The sequence below is a fragment of the Malania oleifera genome, chromosome 9 (assembly GCF_029873635.1).
Source record: "Malania oleifera isolate guangnan ecotype guangnan chromosome 9, ASM2987363v1, whole genome shotgun sequence".
Taxonomy (NCBI): Eukaryota; Viridiplantae; Streptophyta; class Magnoliopsida; order Santalales; family Ximeniaceae; genus Malania; species Malania oleifera.
In genome coordinates, this window is record NC_080425.1 from 96,253,136 (window position 1) to 96,271,514 (window position 18,379).

Genomic DNA, 18,379 nt, shown 5'->3' on the forward strand with positions numbered 1-18,379 from the left:
CTTTTTACCCGGTACCCAATGCGGGTTGGGTTGTATAAATGGTAGTAGGATTGTTGATGTGACCGATTTGTGGATGTTGTGGATTTATGACGTGATTATTTATTTATTATTTTCAAAAAAAATTGTACGAAAATCGGGGCGTCACAGACAGTTTCCAAATTTGTCACTAATAAGGGGTCAATAGTGAAGAATTTACAAATTCGTCACTAATACTCTGAAGTAAAATTTATAAATTTTTTTTTTTTTAAAATAGAAGTATTAGTAACAGTTCTAAAATCCGTCACTAATAATGGGTCAATAGTGACGAATTCACAAATTCGTCACTAATACTCTGAAATAAAATTTTTTAATTTTTTTTTAAAAAAAGGAAAGTATTAGTGACGGTTCTCAAATCTGTCACTAATAATGGGTCAATAGTGACGAATTTAGAAATTCGTCACTAATACTCTGAATTAAAATTTTTTTTATTTTTTTTTTTAAAAGGGAAGTATTAGTGACAGTTTCCAGATCCATTACTAATAACGAGCCAATAGTGACGAAATTACAAATTCATCACTAATATTCTGAACTAAAAAATTTTAATTTTTTTAAAAAATGAAAGTATTAGTGACGGTTTTCAAATCCGTCACTAATAATGAGTCAATAGTGATAAATTTCGAAATCCATCACTAATACTCTAAACTAAAAAATTTAAAAATGGAAGTATGATGGGGATCAACATGCCTTATGTATCCCTTTTACTGATATGATGACATATGGACGACCTTTCGATCCCCACTCCTTTGCTGACATGGTGACACGTGGACGACCTCCAGATGTCCACTATTGTTTATATCTATTTTGCATGAACACATGGGATTAATTGAAGATCATCTACTTCTTTGATGGAAGATTTTTTTTATGTGAAGAATTTGCTATTGTGTTAATTTATATTCTTCCTGTATATGTTATTTCAAGATTACTAGGTGCTTGAAGACCATGCTTGAAGACCCAAGTAAAGTATTGAAGCAAAGTCCAACTCAAAACCCATGTGGCCCCCACATGGCTCCAATGGGTCCCACACGGTTTTGGCCTTCCTTTTGGAATATGTTTAAATTTCAAATTTGAATTGTAATAATGCAAGACAACTAAACTTGACTTGTGTGCTTATGAGTTGGAGTTGCTTATTTTTTTAGTACGTATTAATTGTGTTAGGTTAATAGTTGTTGAAAGTTGTTGAGAGTTGTTGTTGAAAGTTATTGAGAGTTGTTGTTGAAAATTGTTGAGAGTTGTTGAGTGTTTAAAGCTTTGTCTCCTAGGCTATGCCTATAAATAGCTTTCTTATTGTAAGAACAAGAAAGGAAGTTGAAGTTGAATATTGAAGAAGCATCTCTTTGCTTGAGCTTGAAAAGCTTGTTCCTCTCCTTGTGAGTGAGTAGTGTGAGGCTACGACGTTCTCTCCGGAGATCAAGTGGTGAGAGACCACTAAACTATCCAACGACTCCATCAACCCTTCCTCCATCTAATACTCTCACGGCCCCCATCAACACCACACGGCCAGCATCTTCATACACCCACACGATGATCATCATCTACACTTCATTGCTATGTTCATCTTGTATTTCAAAGCTTGTACAAAGGACCAACGGTATGACCAAACTACGTGTGGAACAACGTCAAGTCAACCAAACCAATATCTTGGTAACTTTAATACTTGTGTTTGAATCTTTTTTTATATTTTGTGAACCTTTGCTAGTAGATTAAAATCACATCTTTGAATAGCCCATTTGATCCATAGATTGCAATATTGGTACTTGCTAGTTTAAATCAATTGTATAACATAGAACTTTTATTCTTGAATCTTTGAAATAACAACTTTTCAGTATATAACTTGATTCCTTTGTGAAAGAACCAATCGGGACTTAATTGCTGGACAAGTCATACACCTTTTCAAAATCCTTGAACATGTGAAATAAAACATGATTTATTGTGTTTATGTTCGGATAATTAAATTCTTAAATTAAAGTGTTTAAGTGTATATGCTTGTGTGAGGCTTGAATCGTAGAACATAGGTTGACCATTCCCGTCCTACATCAAAATATTAGTAACGGTTCCAAGATCCATCACTAATAATAGGCCAGATGAATTTACAAATTCGTCACTAATATTCTGAACTAAAATTTTTTTATTTTTTTTAAATAATAGTAGTGACGGTTATTTAATCGTCACTAATGTTTATATTTTAGTGACGGTTTTAATTCGCCACTAATACAACAGAAATCGTCACTAATATTTTCCCGAGATAATTTATGTGCGAAAAATATTTTCATGCGATATTTTTTTCTATTTTTAGTGACGAATTCAATTTCATTACTAATAGTATCATATTAGTAACGGTTACTAAAACCGTCACTAATATTTTACTATTAGTGACGAATTTGAATCCTTCACTAATAATTTCGTCATTAAAAATTAATTTTTTTGTAGTGTTTATTATTTTTATAATCTAAAATCGTATTTATCTTTGAATTGTTTATATTGAATCAAAATTCTTAATTACAAAAAGTCTAATATTTAAAACTTAAGAGAGGTTCGTATCATTTTTTAAAATTTTAGAAGAGGTTTGCTTCTTTTTATTAAATATGAGAAGAGATTGGTGTCTTTTAATTTGTTAAAAAAATAAAATTGTTTCAAAAAATATATTGTTGAAATATATTTTAGATAATAACAACTTAAATATTATAATGGATTAGAATAATTAATATTTTTAATTGTGTAAAATATGACATAATTATATTAGTAGCTCTTTGGCCACAATATAAATTGCATTTTTTTTTTTTTTCAAATTTGTTCAGAGAACATCTCATCCAATAGAATATAAGACTTGCTAGAACCGGTGAGGTAAGGGCCGGGCGCCGACTGCCGGCCGTTGGTCTTGCTCTACTATAATTCACCGTCAAAGTGTCGACCACGTCAAAGCTCGTGTTGATCCAACTTTTCTTCCTTTCTAAAACCTATCTCTCTCTCTCTCTCTCTCTTTCTCTCTCCTCTGAACCATTTAGCCTGTAGATATTCACCGCTCGATTCGTGCCAAGTTCGATCAGCCCCCTGTTTCAGCCTTTTCCTTTGTTGGCTTGCTCGAATTTGGGGGGTTCGAGAAGGAATTGATCAAATTGGCGCATAAAAATGTCGAGTTTGTATGGGGGGGATTTCAATCAGAAGATCGATTACGTATTCAAAATCGTGTTGATCGGGGATTCGGCGGTCGGAAAATCTCAGATGCTGGCTCGCTTCGCCAGAAACGAGTTCAGTTTGGACTCGAAGGCAACGATTGGGGTTGAGTTTCAGACGAGGACGCTAGTCATCGACCACAAGACCGTCAAGGCACAAATTTGGGACACTGCTGGGCAGGAAAGGTAATGAAGTTGTGAAGTCTTGACTGTTGAGCTGCAAAGAGTCTGTACTTGTTTATGTTAATTATTAATTTCCTTTCATTTTGTTGGCGATAGTTTGAATATATTTTTTGTTGTGTACTTATGAGGAAACTGCTAGATTAAAATAAAAACGTTGGATTTATGGCTCTAAGAACAAGTCACTGAGTGAAATAGTACACAATTATAATTCCGCCAGGCAGTGAACAAACCGAAATAGATCCGAACTACAAGACTTTGGAGTTCTAAACCCCGCCACTTAGATGAACTTGAAAAAACACTCTCACTGGAAAATGCTGGACTTTTATTTAATAGAAAACACATTGAGAATCCTTCTGTGGATAAACTTCTTCATATATTGTAGAATTGGATGTACAATGAAGACTATTATGATTTCAAAGATCCATTATACAAAGGTTATTTTTGTCTCAAATTTCTAGAATTTTATCTTCCAGGGTCAAGCTTTCTTTTGTCAAAAGTGGAAGGACACATCCTAGTAGCACTTGGTTTATGTGATTAGGTAAGCGATCACCTCATGAGTAATAGATGTTCAATAATTGACTTGATGTGAGACCCGCTAGAGGTCAACTACGCACCCAATTTTGTAAAAAAAAATTATCCCTTAAAGTCTTGAGCACTAACTTCAAATTATTGAGACATTTTTATTCTTCTTTTTCTGTTTGTGGCTCATATTAAGAAGGTTTACCCATTTTAAATTTGTAAATAAGGGGAGGTTTTGTGTAGAGGTTGAGGGACCTGAAGACCCTTGCACTTACCTTGTGCAAAACCTCTCCAATATGGTCGGCATGGGGGGTGTTAAAGCGTGGAATTTTGAGCTACATATAATCATGGAGTCCAGACGCCATGGATGTAGGCATGCTGCCAAAACCCTAGTGTAATTTTCATTACAATATAGTGGAGGTTGTGTTGATACTCTATGGATATAGGCATATTGCCGAATCATGTAAATTGTTGTTTTTTTTTTGTTTTTTTTTATTTTTTTTATTTTGATTTGTTGTGTGCGCTCATAACCTAGTTTCACAAACATTCTCTAAATAACATTATTGCCAAGATATGGCATTATTTTAACTACAAGCTTATCTAGAATGGTGCATCTGAATCACTGAAAAATACATAAAAAAATGTATTCTGGGCTGAATTAGCTCTCACGAGCAAATTAATGCCATGAAGAAAAGCTAGCTGTATAAACAAGATAGATATGTAGTCCATGGAAAAATGCATTCTTGATTTATTTTTGTATGGTAACTTTTTCTACAATGAACAATGTGCATTTTTCCTTGTCTAGTTGCTTTATCTGCAGTAATGTAATGCTTTAATTACTAGAAACAAGTGATCTTTGAACTAAAGAAATCTGACATCTATATGCCAAATTGTCATTTAACCTTTTGGGTTTGATGACCCATGTGCTGGTCATAGAATAGTTAGTAAACATGGTGGCAGGATAAGGTCCGTAGAATAATAAGGTTACGAAGTATCCGTGTACTGAATGCATCTCTTTCATTGAGTCAGCCAGTTTGATCAAATTAGTCACTCGGGCATTCTTTTCTCTAACAATTGGTTGTTCCTAGCTGTGATTGGGTTTTCTTTAAACTAATTCTTTCTAATGAGGAAGTGCAGCCAACCAAACATCAAAGCCCTTATAGCATGGACAGCTTGCAGACTTATTCATTTTCTGTTTTAATGGAAAGTTGACTTCTATGCTTCACACTTTTGTTTTGTAATTTTATTTTTATTATTATTAATTTCATGTCTCAATAGAAACTTATTTGTACTCTTGGTATGAGGTTCAGATCATTCTCTTAAAGAATATTCTGTATGTATGAAACAATATATCTCATCCCTTGATAATACCATACAAAGCACAAAAACAGCTGTTGTGAATTTGATTCCCGCAAAAAAAAGTACGAAAGTTAGAATACTCCGTTAAAAAAAAAAAATGAAGAAGAAGTTTCGTAAACTGATGACTCAATGTTTAAGATCAAGGTTTTAAATTTTGATTTTGAATAAAATTTTGGGGCCTTAGACATTCATAAATTTTGCTTTGAGTTCCAATTGTCAAAAAGAGAGGGGGCGGGGGGTGGAAATTGTTAGTGAAACATGGAATTTCATTATCAAGCCTGATTTAGTACTAAAATATTGTAAGTAAAATATGCTATAAAAAATTTAAATAAAATTATAAATGACAAGAATGTGATGTGTAACGTGCATGGACTCTAAAACTATGAGCATATTAAGAATTTTCTGGAGTTGTTGATGCCTTGTTTGTTTAAGCGTTTACTCTTCACACACACAATCAATTTGTTCTTTCTTCTGAAAAGGGCTGACTTTTGTAGGATTTCCATTTGTTTTAGGAATCTCAATGAGAGAGAGGTCAATAAGCTTACCACCTTGCTTAGTGCATTGGATCACTTTGCTTCATTCATTGGGATGATGATAGGGTTTGAGAGGGTGCTTCTTCATGTCTCTTTTCTTTAAAATATTTTTCCCCACCCTTCTCCCAAAATTTTCCCTTGGAGCCATATCATTTGGAAGGCAAAGGTTCCTTCATCTAGACTGCAACTCTAAATAGAACAAATACATTTGATTTGGATTTAGACAAGAAAACCTTACAAATCTTTCAATCCTGACTCCTAATGTGTTCTTGTTGTGAATCCAATGAAATGTATTCTCAATTGCTCACCTTTTCCTCCATTGGCAAGTGGCAACCCACCTTTGGAATGCTCTCCTCACGGGAGATCTCTTGTTCATGAGACCCTAGTGTTTTAGCTGGAGCAGGAAGGGCTGCATTATATGGCATGGTGTTTTGCTATCTTGTGGACCCTTTGGACTGAGAGGAATGTGAGAATCTTCAAGTGTTGCTCGACTTCTCTTGGTTTGTTTGCATAGAGTTGTATTATTGGCTTCCTTTTGGGTCCATTTGTTTAGGTTCTTTTGGGTCCATTTGCATAGTGTTGCTCGACTTCTCTTTGGTTGTTGCTCTTTATTTTTCGAAGGACATACTTTTGTTTTGGTCTTAAATATATTTTTCTCTAATCCGAAAAAAATAATAAATGCAATTTTATTAATCAACTAATATTATCTCATATGTAAATAGCACTTGTAGATTTTGATACCTTGGATCTATTATGCAAACTAAAGGAGAAATTGAAGATGATGTAATGCATAGAGTTAAAAGAGATTGGGTAAAATGAAGAAATGCTTCAAGTGTGCTTTGTGATCATAGGATACCCTTAAAATTAAAAGGTAAGTTTTATAAGACAGTTATAAGACCAGTTATGCTAAATGGATCAGAATGTTGGGCGACGAAGAGACATAATATCCAAAAAGTAAAAGTTACCGAGATGAGAATGCTTAGATGGATGAGTGGTATAACATTGAAAGATAAATTAAGAAATGAACATATTCGCAGTAAGTTAGGTGTAACTCCTATAGAAGATAAGATAAGAAAGGGATCACTCAGAAGGTATGGACACTTGCAACGTAAGCCGCATAGTGCACCAATGAGGAAGAGTGAATTAGTTACTATGGGGGGCAGTAGAAGGGGTAGAGTTAGACTTAAAATAACTTGGGAGGAGATAGTGAATAAGGATTTAATATCCCTAAATCTGTCAAAAGAAATGGTTCATGATCGCATAAATTGGCGGAAAATGATTTATATAGCTGACCCCACCTAGTGAGAATTAAGGCTTGGTTTTGTTGTTTTTTGTTGTTATGTAAATTCAGCTAATTTAAACATGAAATAGTAAACAAGATATTCCAGTGAAACCATAAGTTTTATAACACAATATTTCAAAATGCTTGAAGCTATCATTCCTAACCTTTCTTCATAATAATCTTTGTTTTTAATAAAAATAAAAGAAGATTTACTAAGAGAAATTGTTTGCTTTGGAACAAATTGGGCAAGTGTTAGATGCCTATTTGGAATAAAACTCATGTATAATAATTATATATCTTTTTATCTTTGTTTGGGTGCTTGTTTATTTTTTTTGATACAATCTTGTTTTAGAGATAAAAATATGCAATAATTTAATAAACTAATAAATTTAGTTACTAGTATAAAATTATTGATTGAAAAAAAATTATGATCAAAGACTGATAAAATATTTGTCCCACAGATTATTATATAGATGTGAGTTTATAATTCAATGTGGGTACAGTTCTAAATGAATAAAAACAGATGCAAAAAACCCTAAACTTAGGATAGGGGGCTTTTATTTGTTTGAGATAGTTTACAACACAAATGAAGTTTTGTCAAAATTATTAAAGCTTTGTCCAAACTTTAGACATTCAAAGTTTGATCTAAGTCAAGAGATTTATTTGATGAAATTTTATGCTAAAATTGACAAACTTGTAGAAGATAAGGGAGTGGTGGCTCAGATGGTTTGAGCATTTGTAGCATAAGCGAAGTAGTGCACTGGTAAGGAGTGAGCTACTTACTAAAGGGGCAGAAAGGGTGAGGGTAATCCTAAAATAACTTGGAATGAGTTAGGAAGGATTTTATTGTCCTGGAATTGTTAAAGGAAATTGCCTACAATTGTGTAAATTGACGAAGAATGATTCATATAGCCGACCCGAGTCACCCAACCTAGTGGGACTTAAAGCTTGGTTCTTTGTTGTTGTAATTAACAAACCTTCAAATTTTCCACCAAAGTTTTCAGTACGGTATTATATTGAGTTTTATGTTGGATAGCTTTGAAAGATTAAAACCCAATTTCAATTCTAAGAAATTTTGTTCCGTAGCAAATATTCGGCATTTGGATCCTATGTGAAAATTTTGGAGGAAATTTTGTGAGGGAAATTGTCCTCCTTCCTTATTTCAATGATGGTGGAAAGTCAAATTTTGGTGGAAATTTTGTTTCCTTCATGGAAATTTTGGACCATTGATTTCAAAGGCACGAGAAGATTTATATTGCATGCTTTAACTGAAGGAGTTTTTCCTGTTAAAATGGAGGAGTGGAGTTCTTGTCATCAATAATGGTAGTTAGAGTATTACACTGATGATTGATAAATGGTGTATCTTATTTATACATTATTAAACCTTGTTTTTGTAATTCAGGTTCATGTGTTCTTATATTGACAAGCTCGCGTGATTGATTCACTGGTTGATTTGCCAACATGTAGTCTTTTCTTTCTTTTGATTGTTTGGTAGGAGAAAATTAACAAGGGCTTAATCCAAAATTCTAAAATTGTCATAACAAATCTCCATCTCTAGCGTAAACATGCAGTCATTTCATTCTTCATTGTTTTTCACGGGAAAATCCATAGGCCTTCTCTTTTCAACTATTATAATATGCAAACTCTGCCGAGAAGTAGTTTCTTTACCCTCTCTGTAAAATACGTCTTGTTCTTGTAGATCCCAGCATTCCTAATTACAATCTGACAAACTATGATTAAATATCTTACTCCCCAAGAAATGCGATGTTTTCCCCTAAAAGCCTTTATCACAATATCTGCATTCCATTCACTACCAAATTTCTTGTAAATTGTGATTGAATCATGGTGCTGTAATTAAGCCATCTCCTCAAGTTGAAGCTTCTAAACAGTCTTGCAGTTTCCTGTAACCCAGGATGTTTAAATATAACCATTTTTGTGTTCAGAAAGCATTATGAAAGGCTTCCCACGTAATCATGAAAAATAAACCCCATCGTAGATGATAATTGAATCATGATGCCATAATTAAGCCATCCCCTGAAGTTGAAGCTTTTAAACAGTTACTTTTGCAGTTTCCTGTTACCAAGGATGTTTAAGCATACCCATGTTATGTTGAGAAAGCATTATGAAGGGCTTCCCACATAATCATGAACAATTAACCCCATTGTAGATGATAATTGAATTATGGTGCCATAATTAAGCCATCCCCTGAAAATGAAGCTTTTAAACAGTTACTTTTGCAGTTTCCTGTTACCCAGGATGTTTAAGTATACCCATGTTATGTTGAGAAAGCATTATGAAAGGCTTCCCACATAATCATGAACAATAAACCCCATTGTAGATGATACTTTAGATCCTTTAAATTCATTTTAGTTGTATATTGTATGGAATGGAATGTATCCAATAAATGTTCCAAGACTTACAACAGGAAGGGCTTTTTTAAGCTTGAGGAAATGCATTAAGAATAATTTATAGTCCAAGTGCATTTTATTTGCTCATTCAGTAAATCTTGGAGGATTGGGTTTTGAGGTTTTAAAGGACTATCTTTGAAACTTGCAATAAGTTTCAGGTGCTGATTTTAGGACTCAAAATGCAAGTCCTAGTGTTGCTTACAGTTTGTGCACTGAATTCTGAAGTTATGAGCTTTTCTTTCAAAAGAAATATAGACAGGTTCTTTTTAATGCTTTCAAATGTTAAGTAAATGCAGGATGTGTTGCACCCCTCCCTTTTAAAAAATAATAATAATAATAAAAATAATAAGTAAATGCAGGATGTGTGCGTGCATGTGTTTGTGTGTGTGTGTGTGTGTGTGAGAGAGAGAGAGAGAGGGGGGGGGAATTTTTTTTTTTTTTTCTACCACTAGAACCTAATATAAGATAGAAAGACATTAGCTTTCTATAAAAAAAATCAAAAAACAAAAGGCCATTAGACTGGCGCGGGTCCTGCTACACTGGATGCTCTGATGGATGTTTTGGATATGGTTCTAACCTTCGGCAGTTTTGCATGAGGACTCGGGAGGCTGTTCCCACTCCCTAATACTTGAATCTGCACTGCCACACTTGATAACTCGAGACATTTACACGTGATTTATGTTTTACATTGTTTTCTTATTTCGCTCTCATTGGTGATTTTAGATATCGGGCAGTGACAAGTGCATACTATAGAGGTGCTGTGGGAGCAATGCTTGTGTATGACATAACCAAGCGCCAATCATTTGATCATGTGGCGAGGTGGTTAGAGGAATTGCGGGGCCATGCTGACAAGAACATTGTGATCATGCTCGTAGGAAACAAGTCTGACCTGGGGACCCTTCGAGCTGTGCCCACTGAGGATGCTAAAGAATTTGCTCAAGGGGAGAATCTCTTCTTTATTGAGACATCTGCTCTTGAGGCTACGAATATTGAAACAGCTTTCTTGACTGTGTTGACGGAGATCTACCGAATTGTCAGCAAGAAAGCTCTCGTTGCAAACGATGAAACGGAGACTGCGGGCGGTTCAGCACTTCTGAAGGGCACTAAGATTGTTGTTCCAGGACAGGAACCAGAGCCTAAAGGCCAAAAGTATTATTGTTGCTCATCCTCGTAGTGCTATTTTCCTTTCAGCCAGTGTCGTGTGGATTTTGCTGTTTATATCTTCAGGTAATGCCTTTTCTTTAATAGGCGTTTGCCCTTTTACCTCGGCATGACTTTCCAATCAATTGAGTGTTTGACAAAATTGCAAAATTCCATCTTTCAGGAGAATCGTGGAATGACACCTTGATTTTGGTATGATAGGTAACTTCTGTGAGTTGTTTTTTTTTTTTTTTTTGACAGAGTTGAGACTTTAGAAGGATGTGACGTCCATGTGAGGTTACTTTGGACCCGAGATTCTCTCATGTTGTGATAATTGTCTTTGGCCATGCCATGTCTGAAACCATATATATAATTTTCTCGTGGAATTAAATTTATTGTGGAATGAAATTCATCTCAGGTTGTGAGAATTATCCACGCATTCAAACAAAACAGTATACTTGTGTTGAATAAAACCACAAATTCATTTTTTTCGTGTTTTGTAATCAAAGGAAATTATAGCAAATTAATAAGTAATTTTAATTTGTATGCCCGATTGACCTTCAATGTTTCTTGTTTTTAATCATTTGACTAATTTTTTTAATCATATTTGAGAAAGAATAAAGTCAAAAGTTGATTTCTGTCTAATTTCATTTTTTTTTTTTTTTTCACCTTTTGATTCTTTCTTTTCCACAAAATCCTTAACTAGCGGATGTAAGACCTTTGATCAGTGAAGACAATCACGTGTACGTGCTTTATGTGAAGGTTAATTTTTTAATTTTGTTTAATTTTTAAGATTAAGTTTTGAAAACATAGTGGATCTAAGGCAATGAGCTAGGTTCCTGCATTCTGACGTATCAAACCATCTACACGACTTCTTTCAAAATTAAGCATGTAGTGGTGAGTTCAAATGAATCATTGATAAATTGAAAATTATTAAAACATGACACAATTAAAATCTTTTATTTATATATATATGGGCAATTACAATATTAGAATAGTAATTAAGTTAATTCTAACAAAATTAAATTGAGTAATTAGCTCCGGCCTGGCAGGTGAAAGTGCTAGTTGCTATCATCAGAGGCATAGCTGTCAGCAGAGGGGCAAGCAGCCTTGAAGGGTATGGAGTACTTGCTTGGTTTGCATGTGTTGGGGCTTCTGTACCGGCCGGTGCAACAGTCCTCCGCCCTCTCATATGCCATGCACGCACTCCTACCTACACCCCACCACCTTCCTCTCCTTTCTCACCTACATTACTCACCCCCAATAGAGCCCATTAATTTAATTTAATTAATTAATTAATTAATTTCTCCTTTAATTAATTAATTAATTATGCTTTTATATATATATATATATATAAACCCATAAAAATATTCATCCAGAGCATATATATTCATTAATTAAAACTAATTAATTTGTCATTCGCCTGCAGGCTTTTGGGACACCACCGGTTCAAGTCCGAAACCCAAGTCACCTTCCTGCACGACCCGCTGCCCACACCCATCGGGAATATGGACACCGGCACGTTGTAGCCGTCAACCAGGCTTACGTCGTAACAGTCACGAGGGCTCTCCAGAGTGAACTCCGCCAGGCTCGCAGGCGGCACCCCAACCCGCTCCATCGCATTCGAGGTTCCCAGCGCAGTCCGGTGGCGCAACCTCCCTCGCCGGAGGAATCGAAGGAGCAGCCGTTGCGAGACCAAATGCGACCGGACCAGGGGAAAGGTACTGGGACGGTGCTACTGTGACCGAGGTCTAACCCTGAGGCCACCGTTCATCAGCGGAGGTAGGATCGCTGGCCATACTGTGCTGTTGCAGTTGTTCTTCAACGTGAAAAATACCCCATTGGCAGTACCTGAAACAAAACAATTAAGCTAGCTAGCGGTGAAATGAAATCTCATGTATGCATAAATGCAGGAGTAATATTTATCAGAAATTAAAATTAAAATTAAGAGCTACTGTAGTATGTACGTAGTACACCTAAGAAGAAGAAAAGCATGAGAAGATGAAGGTGCAATATTATACAGGCAGCCATCATGAGAGACGTAATTGAAGGTGGATGGGAGAGTCGTTGGCCGAGAGGACCTATATAAAAAGTGGCTCTCTGCTTCAACCATCATTCATCAATGAAACCAATAGAAGAATATAAAATCTTACGGCTCTGATGTATATCTTTGACTCCGCGTGTAGTTAGTAATTAAATATATAAAAAAAAGGGCTTCCTAGCTAACGTGCAATTTTCCTTTCTTAATAATGTTTGGTTTTTTTTTTTTTCTATTTAATTGTTACTGTATTAGTATATAATTAACATATCATATGAGTCTTTGATTTCATTAGCATATATAGTAATTAATTAATTACAGCAAATTCCATCGCCCCATTGACCATTATTTTAGATAATATTAATTTTACGCTACACTTTCCCGCATCAAAACTTACCACAAATTAATGTTAAATATATACATATGAAATGGATAATCGATAAGGCTAAACATGTCACTTTGTGATAATTATCACTAAGCCTATTCATGTTAATTGACACATTTTTCTATTTGAAAAAAAAAAAAAAAAATTGAGAACATGCCTTAGGTAGAATAGTCATAACCTAGTTAGTTAGGTTATTAGGTTCCTCTTAAAAGTTCTCTCTAGCCTTGGCAAAAGTCTAAAGCTATTGAAAATTTTAAAAAGACCAGAAGCTAAGGATAATGAGAGAAACTAATTTAGAGACTGTAAAAGGCTAAATTTTATTGAGTAACAAACTATCTATTTATATAGCACAATGAAAAGTGAATTGTAGAAAAATCTACTACTTGTTCAGCATCACAGCTAAGTGCCTAAAAATTAGCATAAAGAAATGGTTATAAACCTATAGAATAGTAACAAATAAAACTTATTCAACTCCTAAAAAATAACAACAAAGAAAACTTATTCAGCTTCTAAAGAATAACGATAAATAAAACTGATTCAGCTCCTAAAAAATAGCAACAAATAAACTGATTTAGCTTCATGAGTCACACCAGTCAACACTCCTCCTTGACTCTGGAACTGCATACACCAGATTTCTGCCTCAAGAATTCATATATAGTCTTTGGAAGTGCCTTTGTTAGGATGTCAGCACTTTGATTTTCTGTTTTGCAGTAGATTAGTTGCACTTCTCATTTCCTTTGTACCTCTCTTAGAAGATAAAATTTTATTTTGAAGTGTTTTGTTTTGCCATAGAACACTGGATTATTAGCAATTGAAATTGCATCTTGATTGTCCACAAATAATTGTGTGCCTTCTTGTTGTTCCATATACAAATCTGTCATAAGTTTCCTGATCCAAAGGGCTTGATTCACAGCAGTAATAGTAGCAGCTACATATTCTGCTTTTTCTGTGGATTGAGCTATGACTTCTTACTTCTTAGAACACCATGAAAAAGTTCCTAAACCAAAGCTAAAACAGTAACCTGAGGTGTTTCTCATATCATCATCACATCCAACCCAATCACTATCAAAATAACCATGGAGACTGAAGTTTTTAACTTGACTGAATCTTATTCCATAATTAATTGTACCCTCAACATATCTAAGAATTCTTTTTCCTGCTTGAAAATGAATTTCACTAGCACAGTGCATATACCTTGATAGCAAACTCACTGCATGCATGATATCTAGCCTAGTTGCAGTTAAATACATTAGGCAGCCTATTAGGCTCCTGTACAGCCTTTCATCCACATTTTCAGCTCCATCTTCTTTACAAAACTTCTCCTTTTGATTCATTGGAGTTGCAGTTATGGCTTGTAGTACTCTTCCATGTTGAATTTCTCGAGGACTTCTTTTGCATGTTTATGCTGGCATAGAAATATTTCATTTTGCTTTTGACGTACTTGCATACCAAGAAAGAATGTCATCCTCCTAAATTCTTTCATTTCAAAGACATCTTTCATCTCTTCTTTAAACTTGTCAATCAGCTCCTTGCTACTTCTTGTAATGAGTAGATCATCAACATACAAAGATACCACAAGTATTTCATCATCAATCTTCTTGATATATAAAATAGATTCACTCAGACTTTTTTCAAAGCCTAAGTTCACTAAGTGTGCATCAATTTTGCTATACCAAGACCTTAGTACCTGTTTTAAACCATACGGGCTTTTTTTAGTTGATATACCTTCTCCTCGTTTCCTTAAAAAACAAACCCTTCAGGTTGCTCCAAAAAAATCTCTTCCTCCAAGTATCCATTCAAAAAGGCTGACTTGACATTCATTTGGTGTATAACCCAGCCTTTTGTGCAGCAAAAGCCAGCAACATCCTTATGGTATCCAACCTGGCAACTGGGGTAAAAGTTTCAGAAAAATCTACACCAAACATTTGGGCAGATCCATTGACAACAAGTCTTGCCTTGTACTTGTTTACAGAACCATCAAGATTGAGCTTGGTCCTGTAAACCCACTTGACTCCTACAGCTTTCTTGTGTTTAGGTCTGTCTACCAACTCCCATGTCTGGTTCTTTTCAATCATCTTTAGATCCTCTTTCATTGGAGCTATCTAATTTTGATCAGTTGCAGCTTCCACATACCCTGCAGGCTCCATTACAGCAACATTACACCTCTGATAAATGTCAGAGAGTGATCTAGTTCCTCGAATAGGTTCATCATCCATATCATCATTCTCCTCCTGAACCTAAAGCTTTTTGTCATTCTCCCAACTCCAGTTATCCAACTCAAGGAATTGAACATCTCTACTGACAATTACTTTGTTGCTTTGTGTTATATAGATCTTGTAGGCCTTTGAAATTGAGCTATAGCCTACAAAAATCCCAAATTCTGCTTTTTTTGTCCAATTTGTCTCTTTTAACTTAAGGGATGTAATAGAAACATAGGCAACCAAATGTCTTTAGATTAAGCAACTTTGGTTTATAGTCATACCATGCTTCAAATGGAGTTTTTTTCAACAAAGCTTTTGTTGGCAATCTGTTTAGCAGAAAAACTACTGTATTTACAGCCTCGGCCCAAAATTTCTTTGGCAGCCCTTTCTCATGAAGCAAGCACCTTGTCATCTCCATAATTGTCCGGTTTTTCCTCACCACAAATACACCATTCTGTTGAGGAGTGTAAGGTGTTGTCAACTGATGTTCGAAGCCTGCATCTTCACAAAACTTCTTAAATTTTTCAGCAGTATATTCAGTTCCATTATCAGACATGATCACCTACATTTTGCATCCGCTTTGAGTTTCAACCCAAGCCTTAAACTTCCCGAAGATGTCAGTAACCTCATATTTAAGCTTCATAAAATAAATCCAGCACATTCTTGAGTAATCATCAATGAAAGCAATATAATACTTACTGCCATTCAATGATGGTGCTTTCATTGGTCCTCCCACATCTGTGTGTATTAATTACAACCTCGGTGTAGCCCTCCAAGCCTTGTTTTGTTGAAAAGGAAGTCTAGTTTGCTTTCCAACTGACAGGCAGCACATTTGGGAGACTCCTCCTCTAATTCAAGCAAGTCTTTCACCAAATTGTTCTTTTTCATGAAAAGTAGAGCGGCATGATGGAAATGTCTCAATCTCTTGTGCCAAAGCACTGTATTACTATCTTCTTTGTGTACAACAATATGCTCCTCTTTCATCAAATCCAAGGCAAAGCTTTTGCCTTTTATTTGAACTTTGAACACCTCTATGCATTTTGTGTAACGACCCAAATTTAAAATGAAATTTAAATAATAAGGAAAGGGAAATGGAAACCGGAAATAGAAGGAGGCCGTAGACTTTGTCGACGAAGGCTTAAGAGAATTCATCAACGAACACAGGACTTCGTCGACAAGAAAATACCGAGAGAGGTTCTGAGGCAGCTTGAATTTCGTCGATGAATACAGGGTCTCGTCAACGAAATTTGTGAAGGACTCGTCGTTGAAGGTCGGGCTCGTCGACGAAATCCTGCTTTATAAGAATGAAAAATCTGGGAGAAATATCATTTTGTACGAAGCCTCTCCCTCTCCTCTCTCTCTCTCTCTCTCTCTCTCTAAAGTTCTCTCTCCCTTCTCTCTACGTTTTCGGCCCCACCAGTCGTTAGATCGACGATCCGAAATCACCACGACGCTCCTGGCAGAGTTCTCTCCAAATCTGCTGGAACGGATCGTGGGAGAAAGCTAGTTGGTAATCATCCCAAAGTTGAGGTAATGCTTTTTAAGCCATATTTGGTCTTGAGCTAGCTATAAGAAATGTTGTGCGCATGAAAATACTGAAATTTAATACTGAAGGTTTTCAGTTTCGGAGTATTGGTCAGGGAACCCCTCAGGTGTTAAACTTGAATGCTTTTGGGTGAAAACTTTCTACCCAATATTTGGGTTTTTGACAGTTGAAGAAAATATTGTATGCTTCGAAATACTGAACTTTAATTCTGGGATTTTTTATTTTCAGGGTGTTGGGTTAGGAACCCTGCGGGTGTGAGACAGTTTTATTAGGGGTTTTCCAGGAATCAGGTAAGAGGATAAACTAAGCTAGTACTGTTTGGAAAATGCTTATATATATAGTTATCATTTGATTTATGGAAAATGTATATGATTATATATATATATATATATATATGTCTTATATTTGCAAAATACTGTGAAAATGATGTATGTTGAGTATGTGGAAAATCTACTGTGTGGCATGAGTAAAAATGTTGTGTAATGCTGTTTTCTGGGAATGTGGATGATGTGGATTTTTATGATGGAAAACCGGCGTACTAGCCGAGATGTTTTTATATATATATGTGTGTGTGTGATTTGCGGACGTACGGGCCGTGCTATGTGATTTGTCGACGTACGGGTCGTGCTATGTGATTTGCCAGCGTACGGGCTAGGCTATTTGATTTACTGGCGTACGGGTCGTGCTATGTTAAAATGTGTAATACCGGCGTATGGGCCGATGATTTTCATGATACACGTATATATGTGAAATGATATGATTGATGTGAAAATAAATGATATGAGATATTTATGTATCACGGTTTTAGTATATGTATATGATATCAGAACCTGATTGGCTTGGTCTAGGGTAGCACTTGCACGGTACCGTTACTATGTGTCCATGGTCTTCGTGATCATGATATCTGTGTTAATGCCGCTGTACGGAGTGGTGTGAGATTGGATGGTCGATGTGGTTATTTTCAAGAAGTGTGCTATTATCGCCCCTGGTGTACGGACCAGTCTGGGTAGACCCATCAGACCTACAGACTAGACTATTGACTTAGCAGTGGTCGGCCAACCATTGTCATGTCCCGCCTTCGAGCCACACAACCCAGTTATGTGGGGGTAATACATGACAACAGCCAGCTAACCTACCAGGAATGGTTTTATGTTATTATTATTATGATATGAGATGAGATATGTTATGAAAATGCCGTATGTTTTGCCATGTTGATTTATATATACCTATGTTTTCCCAGATTTGATGAAACAGTACTAAATGTGTTATATATGATATATGTTGAACACGAATTACTCATGTTGCCACACACTAGTATTAGTTTATTTCCCTTACTGAGAGGTGTCTCACCCCTAAATTTCATAAACTTTTCAGGAGCCCCAGATAGGAGAGCGGGAAAAGCCCCGCGACATAATGTGGATTATCTGCCCTTTTTGAAGGGTAAGCTTTTGATAGGGATAGTATGTTTTTGTGGGAACTATCCCTAGATTCCATTTTTGGGAATGTATATAAGGAGAAATAGTGATTGTAGTACTCTGATAAATTGTATTGCACATTATGATGAGATGTATATGAT

General features: G+C 35.5%; 1 protein-coding gene and 1 pseudogene across 4 annotated transcripts; one reads left to right on the top strand and one right to left on the bottom strand.

Moving 5' to 3' along the window:
* The first annotated feature begins 2,804 nt into the window (after positions 1-2,804).
* On the top strand, positions 2,805-12,859 carry LOC131165067 (ras-related protein RABA4c). Of its 4 annotated transcripts, XR_009139402.1 has the most exons (4): positions 2,822-3,395; positions 10,217-10,720; positions 10,818-10,855; positions 12,063-12,859. XR_009139402.1 is itself a non-coding variant. In XM_058122729.1 (2 exons), the coding sequence occupies exons 1-2, from the start codon at positions 3,166-3,168 to the stop codon at positions 10,665-10,667; spliced, it is 681 nt and encodes a 226-aa protein (XP_057978712.1). In that variant the 5' UTR covers positions 2,805-3,165; the 3' UTR covers positions 10,668-11,050. The 4 variants fall into 4 exon arrangements, 1 of the variants encoding a protein (XP_057978712.1); XR_009139401.1 differs by lacking the exon at positions 12,063-12,859 and having other exon boundaries at positions 2,805-3,395; positions 10,818-11,050; XR_009139403.1 differs by lacking the exons at positions 10,818-10,855; positions 12,063-12,859 and adding an exon at positions 10,895-11,050 and having other exon boundaries at positions 2,805-3,395.
* LOC131163597 (pathogenesis-related protein 5-like) lies at positions 12,027-14,390 on the bottom strand (annotated as a pseudogene).
* Between the last annotated feature and the right edge of the window lie 3,989 nt (positions 14,391-18,379).

Bases quoted from the DNA above. Each gene is read 5' to 3' on its own strand.
- LOC131165067 (XM_058122729.1), top strand. From the start codon at position 3,166: ATGTCGAGTTTGTATGGGGGGGATTTCAATCAGAAGATCGATTACGTA. The intron at 3,396-10,216 runs GTAATGAAGTTG...TGGTGATTTTAG, and splicing joins GACACTGCTGGGCAGGAAAG to ATATCGGGCAGTGACAAGTG.